The 7,293-nt window shown below is 48.9% G+C and overlaps 1 protein-coding gene across 3 annotated transcripts in view; it reads left to right on the top strand.

Annotated features, from left to right (window-relative positions):
* The first annotated feature begins 1,824 nt into the window (after nucleotides 1-1,824).
* ZNF584 (zinc finger protein 584) overlaps nucleotides 1,825-7,293 on the top strand; it is a 12,986-nt gene continuing 7,517 nt past the window's right edge. For 2 of the 3 annotated variants that reach the window (XM_027767621.1, XM_006166720.3), the window contains exons 1-2: nucleotides 1,825-2,210; nucleotides 3,020-3,146. In XM_027767621.1, the coding sequence (XP_027623422.1) occupies nucleotides 2,193-2,210; nucleotides 3,020-3,146 (145 nt within the window). In that variant the 5' untranslated portion in view covers nucleotides 1,825-2,192. The remainder of the gene's footprint in view (nucleotides 2,211-3,019; nucleotides 3,147-7,293) is intronic. The other variant, XM_006166721.3, reaches the window with a different exon arrangement.

Raw genomic sequence — 7,293 nt, 5'->3', positions numbered from 1 at the left:
CGAGAGATCTCCCCCCAGGGGGGATGGTCACGCCGCAATCCCTTCTCCTCCATTCTCCTCTCGGGATCTTGGGGACGCACGCACACGCGCCCGGTGTGAGTTTTAAGCCACCGGGTCCAGGACATGAACCACGGTCGACTACGTGGGAATCCAGCGACATAGCCATTACACTAACTGCTGGTCCCAATAAATAAATCTTTTTTTTTAAAAAAAAAGTAACAACCCTGGAACCAGCACGTGGCATAATGGGTTATGTCGCTGGACTCCCATGTAGTCAACTGTGGTTTGAGTCCTAGACCCAGCAGCTTAAACTCATGCCAGGCGCGTGTGCATGCGTGCCCAAGATCCCGAGAGGAAAATGGAGAAGGGACTGTGGCATGGCCATCCCCCTTGAGGGGTGATTTCTCGCTTTCTGTCTCTCTCTCTGTCTTTCCAGCGAGTGCATCCGTCCTATAGCATAAACCTCTCAAAAAACAAACAAACAAAAAAACACGTGACAACTCTGTGGGTAATCAACAGGTTGGTATGAGTCCAGCTTAGGTAGCACTACCAAAGCCATGGCAGTAGTTACTAGGCACATTACCATGAGCAGGGGTAGTCCTACTGCCCTCCACTGGACAGAACACACAGATGCCACAGAGGAACAGGTTGGTTGGACTATCCAAGGATATGTGATCAGTTCAGAACATGTTAGGGGAGGAAACACTGCACAGCTGGGCAGTAACAACAGAGAAGGGGACAGACAGGAGTGGCACAGCCAGGGGGCTAGACTCAGGGGAAGCTGTCAAGAGGACAAAGAAAATAAGCGGGAAAGCAGCACCAGACCACATAAGTGCCCACAGTGCTTGCCTCTTATAGGAACCGACTGAGCTGAACGTGACCTCTGAGATTTCGCCTTCTGAGCTCTGATCGCTGCCACTTACAGCCCTCGAGTAGAAAGTGGGGTACTTATGCAGCTCGTCGGAAGAGGACGTGGCACCGCCTGGGCACCAGCGCCAGGACCAACAGCAACTTCCCAGGGGAACGAGGGAGGAGCAACGGAAGAACCAAGTTTTGGTCAGAGAGAGAGGAGTGCAATGAAGCCACGGCGCCAAGTTCTCCACCGTTGTCCTGAGGTGGATGCCCGTAGGAGGCACAGGCCTACGTCCTCTAAGGCGAGAGAGTCTAAATTCGGGTTAAGAAGCTTAGGAGCCCGGTCCAGGCGCGCAGGTGAGACCTCCGGCATCCCGTACGTGTGCTCCGTGGTCTCGCACATCCACAGTCCAACCGCTCGTCTTCCCCCGACACCTCGCCCGCTGATCTCTCAGCCCCTCACGGAACTCGGTTCCAGACGCGTTTCTGGACCTGCGTCCCACTTTCCCGTAAAGCAGACACAAGCCAAGGAGGCGTCCCTGGGCGGCAGCGGGCATGAGCCGGCTTTTGCGGAGGCCTAGACGGACAAGAGGTCACCCTCCACGAACAGGGACGTTCCGTGCCGTCAGAGTGCGCAGAGGACGCAGCAGGCGGAACTTCCAGCGCGCGAGGTCCCGGAGGCCGGGGGCGGGACCCCGCCGGGGCACAGCCATCCTTCGCCGGCACGGTTTCAAAGCGCCTTTCGGAAGGGGCCGCGAGAGTCGCGGCCCCGAGATCGCCTAATTTGCTGGCTCGTACCGCAAGGTCGCTCCTGCGAAAAGCAGTTCACTCAGTCCTCAGAAGCTGCGGTGCCCGGCCCGTCGCCCTAGCAACCACTGAGACGCACCGCACGCGGAGCAGGAAGTGACGTCACAGGGGCGTGACGACCGCTGAGCCAATGGAGAAACTGGCTGAGTGAGTGGGGCGGGACTTCCGGCGACGCCCACGCCGCCTGGTGTCTGCGCTGTGTGGGTCGATCTAGTCCGCGGGACTCTCCGCACGCCGCGGGTGGTTTCTCTGGTGGTCAGCGGCCCCGGAGAGGGACAGAGGCCCCCCGGTGCGCCTCGCCTCAGCACGGAAGGTGGTCCCCACCGGTCGAACGACTCCATCTTAAGACGCGGCGTTTCTTCCGTACCTTCGCACCCGCTGCCCTGCCTCCCCGCAGCTTCCAGGGGTCACTCCTTAGACCTTGGGCGCATTTGTCCCAGCAGGGGAGACCTAGCTTCGAAGGCTCCACGGCAGCCCGAGGTTACGGCGCCCAGGACGGGGGTGACAGGGACGCATTTCATCCACAGACTGCAATGGCCAAAGAAGCGCAAGTGAGTGGAGGGTGTCCTAGTCTGATGAGGGCTTTGTCAGGTGGAGGCATAGTTTATGGTAAGGCTGAGGGGCAAGGGGCCGAAGGGAGGTCTTCAGGGCAGGGCCGGGAAGTAGGGGACGTGGGGGGCCTTGGGAGGTGTGGGGCTGGACTGGGGCAGGGTGGTATCGTGGTTGCTGTACTGGGAACTCTGGAGACATCACGCGCAGGACAGCATGTGGGAAAGCTAGCAAGCTGCCTGTTGGGCAACCTGGTGAGGCTGTGCTGGGGGGTGTAGAGTTAAGCATGCTGCCCAACAGAGTTCTGTGCCTGGTGGACAGGCAGGCCCTGGGATCAGGTACTTGGGGTGAAGGGAGAAGGGTGAGCATAGGGTTGTTTGCATCTAGGGTTAGCAGGTGGTGTGCCAGTTGGATTTGAGAGACATGATCTTTGGGACTCATATACAGTTTGAGTTTGCAGGAGGAAGGGTGTGCCTTGTGTGCTTGGCCATGCGTTGATCACATCTGTCTGGTCACCAGGTGATTGTTGCTGTGGACTGGATAAGTGTAGTAACACCAGAGGCATCAATGACTCTAGGGGCCTTAGTGTTCCTCTGAGATAGGAGTCTGGGCTGAAGGGTGGTATGAAGATATGTTGGGGTTAGGGGAGTGTGGAAAGAAAGTTTGGGTTTGGAAAGATAATGTCAGTGGGAGATGTGGCAGGATCACACACCTCAAGGTCCTGGATGTGTCCATGTGTCCATATTTGGGTTTTTTTTTTTTTTTCATTGTACTATTGACACCAAAGCTCAGTTGAACCCCATCATTGTAGGGCCTGGTGTTGTTTGAAGATGTAGCCGTGTATTTCTCTCAGGAGGAGTGGGAGCTCCTTAATGTGACCCAGAAGAGCCTATACTGTGATGTGATGCTGGAGAACTTTGTACTCATTAACTCACTGGGTAAGTCTCACACTCTTACCCAGCACACTGGCCACCGTGGAGAGTGGCCATCTGAGGTCAAGAAAAAGAAAGCAAATAAAATACAAAGCCACTTGTTTTCAGATGTTAATCAACTAAAAATATGAAAACAACTGGCACCATGTAGTTTCTCTGATCATTTGGGACAAATTCTGATAAACACATGTGGTTTTCTTTAAACTGATACTGCTCTATGGTTTCAGAGAGCTAGCATATTCACATACAAATTGCTTTCATCACCATGTAAATGACAGCTCATGGAACCGCATTTCTACATGTGTCTAAAGGTTATCATGTTTGCTCAAATTGGCCACTCTCCAAAGGCCACTTCTACCTTTTCCCCACGGAAAGTTCTGTCCATATCAAAGTCAAATCACATAGGCTGCTTCCTTCTCTGGTTCCCTGTTGTAGGTGTTCTGGATGCTGAGACTGGGCTGTGTGTTCTTTCGCTACCTCTCTCTGAGCAGCCCTGTTGGTAGCCACAACACCTGTTGCCCTAAAGCCCACTGGAGCAGGATTGGGGGAACAGATGTTTCAGTTTGCCCACAAATCCCACCCAGCTCTGTCTCTTCATTGTCCTGTGACTGCTGAAGATACGGACCCTCTGTGCTCCAGTTTTTGCTTACCTCCAAAGGACGATTCCCTTCATGGGCCAGGCTTGAGCCATGAATTTGAATGAGAAGATCAGTTTGGGGAGTCTTGCCATCTTTTCTATTCGTGGTACTCATGACAGAGTGTGCACCTGTACGAGAGTGAGAAAGAAAGGAAGGCATCCTCCATGGGGCCTGGCTATGCCATAGTCCCCTTCTTTCATTCCTCTAATCTACCAGAATTCTGGGCATACACATTCATCTGGTGTCCTGGTGTATTTCAGACTGAGCTGGAGACTGGAACCATGGTTGGCATGTGGCTTCCAGCTCCACAGTCCAGTATACCACACACTGTGCAACAGAGGCCAGACCTGTCATCCATCTTTTTTTTTTTTTTAATAAAGAATTAATTTTATTTCTTCTTCTTATTATTATTAATTTGACCAGAGAGAGAAAAAGGGAAACTGAGAAAATAAGCTACTAGGTCTGGTACTCAGACCAGTGTTTAACCAACATGCCACCTGCCAGCCACCCTGCCATCCATCTTAACATTCATCTTTAGGTCAATGGCTATGAGATATTGTTCCATTTGTTTAATGGTTTAAATTTTCTTTTAAAGTTAGTCTTTGCTATAGGGCATGTATATTCACCATGTATATTCATAGAGAAAGAGGGAAAGTGAGAAATCACCCGCAAGGGAGGATGGACACACCACAATCCTTTCTCTTTTATTCTCCTCTTGGGATTTTGGGTGCAAACACATATGTGCCCCGCACGGTTAGCCATGTGGGATTCAACTATCTTAATCTCTAGGCCACCTACTGGCCCTTTTATGCTATTTTAAAAGGAAGGATTTAAAATTTTTATAAAGAATTTTTGTTTTATTTATTATCATTATTGTTTAATTTACTATAGGGCACATGTATTCACCAGAGAGAGATAGAGAGAAAAGTGAGAAAGCAAGCCTCCATGTCTAGGACTTGAAGCACGATTGACCAAGTGGAAATCTAGCACTTTAACCACCACACCATCTGATGGCCCCTTGTGCTATTTATTTATTTATTTATTTATTTATTTGGGGGGGGGGTAGCGAGATTTTCACTATAGGGCGTGTATATTTGCCCGGAAGGCAGAGAGACAGAAAACAAGACATCACCTCCTAGGGGAGATGACCATGCAGCAATCCCTTCTCCTCTATTCTCTTATTGTTTATCTTGAGCATACACACACATGTGCCCAGTGTGAGTTTTAAGCCACTGGGTCCAGGACTCGAACCACAGTCAACTATATGGGAATGCAGCAACACAACCATTATGCCATCTGCTGGCCCCTCCTTATGCTAGTTTAAATGGGATTGCTTTCTTAATTTTATTTTGAATTATTCATTGCCAGTTGTAGAAATATAATTTGTTTTCTTTTATACTGATCTTGTATCCTGCAATGCTGGGAAATTTATTAGTCTGAATAGTTTTTGTTTGTTTGTTTACTTTTGGAGAGGTTTTTTTGCTATCGGGTGCATGTGCTTGCCAGACAGACAGAGAGAGACAGAGAGACAGAAAGCGAGAAATCACCCCCCAGAGGGGATGGCCATGCCGCAATCCCTTCTCCTCCATTCTCCTCTCGCAATCTTGGGCATTCACGTTACATGTTCCTGGCGTGAGTTTTAAGCCACCGGGTCCAGGACTTGAACCGCAGTCGACTACGTGAGAGTCCAGCAACATAGCCATTATGCTAACTGCTGGTCCCTCTCATGCATTCTTCTCTCGGGGCCTTGGGCACGCATGCACATGTGCCCGGTGTGAGTTTAGGCCACTGGGTCTCTGGGACTTGAACTGCAATCGACTGCATAGGAGTCCAGCAACATAGCCATTTTGCCAACTGCTGGTACCTGAATAGATTTTTCAGTCAGTCTCTTTTTTTCTTTCTTTCTTTTTCTCATTTTTGTTTTATTTAGAGAGTTTTTTGCCATAGGATGCATGCACTCACCAGAGAGACAGAGACAGAAAACAAGAAATCACTCTCTAGGGGAGATGACCACAAGGCAATCCCTTTTCCTCCATTCTCCTCTTGGGATTTTGGGCATGCACGCATATGCACCCAGCATGAGTTTTAAGCCACCTGGTCCGGGACTTGAACCATGGTCGACTATGCGGGAGTCCAGGGACATAATCATGCCATCATTTTTAAAAATTATTTGTTTAGGGATCCAGCAATTAGCGTAATGGCTATGCACCAAAAAAAAAAATTGTTTAAATTTATTTTATTTATTTATTCATTTTTGAGAGATTTTTGCTATTAGGGCATATACGCAGACAGAAAGTGAGAAATCACTCCCCGGGGAGTTGCAATCCCATCTCCTCCATTCTTTCAGGATTTTGGGCTTGCGTGCACATGCGCCTGGCATGAGTTTCAAGCCACTGGGTCTGGGACTTGAACCATGACTGACCATGTGGGAAACCTGTGCCACCTCCACCATTCCACCTGCTGGCTCCTTAGTCAGTTTCTTAATATTTTCCATATAAGATCACATCATTTATAAATAGAGGTAGTTTTACTTCTTTTGTCTAACCGAGCTAGCTAGAATCTCCAGTACTTTACTGAAGAGAAGTGGAAGTAGACACCCTTATCTTGTTCTTATCTTACAGGGAAAGCAGTCTTTCACTATTAAGTATGAGGTTAATGATTGGTTTTTGCAGATGCCCATTTCCAGTCAGGAACTTATCTTTTCTTCTTAGTTTGTCAGGTGTCTTTATTATGAAAGGTCATTAGATTTTGTCAAATGCTTTTTCCATGTTTATAGAAATGGTCATATCTGTTTTGCAGGTTTTATTCAGAATTATTTTATTTTCACTTATTTATTTATTTGAATTTGACCAGAGAGGCACAAAGTGAGGAAGAGAGAGAAAAAGGGAAAGTGAGAAAGCAAGCTGCCAGGTCTAGGACTTGAACTGCAGGTGGCCATGTGGGAATCCAATGCCTTAACTACCACATCACCTGCCAGGCCCACACCTGGTATATTTTTTAAGCTGTTAGGTCCGAGACTTGAACTACAGTGTTACTATATAGGATCCAGTACCTTCACTGCCATGCTGCTGGCCCTGTGTTTACTTTTGTTTTGTTGTTTTAATTTCTTTTTTTTTTTTTGGAGAGGTTTTTGCTATAGAGAGCATGCGCTCGCCAGACAGACAGAGATAGACAGAGAGACAGAAAGTGAGAAATCACCCCCCATGTGGATGGCCCCGCTGCAATCCCTTCTCCTCCATTCTCCTCTCAGGATCTTGGGCACACATGCACATGCGCCCGGCATGAGTTTTTTTGTTTTTTGTTTTTTGTTTTGTTTTGTTTTGTTTTAGAGATTTTCACTATAGTTTCACTATAGGCGCGTGCGCTCGCCAGACAGAGAGAGACATAGAGACAGAAAGCGAGAAATCACCCCCCAGGGGGGATGGTCATGCCGCAATCCCTTCTCCTCCATTCTCCTCTCAGGATCTTGGGCATGCACGCACACGCGCCCGGCGTGAGTTTTAAGCCACCGGGTC

The sequence above is a fragment of the Tupaia chinensis genome, unplaced genomic scaffold (assembly GCF_000334495.1).
Source record: "Tupaia chinensis unplaced genomic scaffold, TupChi_1.0 Scaffold144336_1, whole genome shotgun sequence".
Classification (NCBI taxonomy): Eukaryota; Metazoa; Chordata; class Mammalia; order Scandentia; family Tupaiidae; genus Tupaia; species Tupaia belangeri.
Note: the sequence above shows the minus strand (reverse complement) of the source record. Positions and strands in the feature narration are given on the sequence as shown.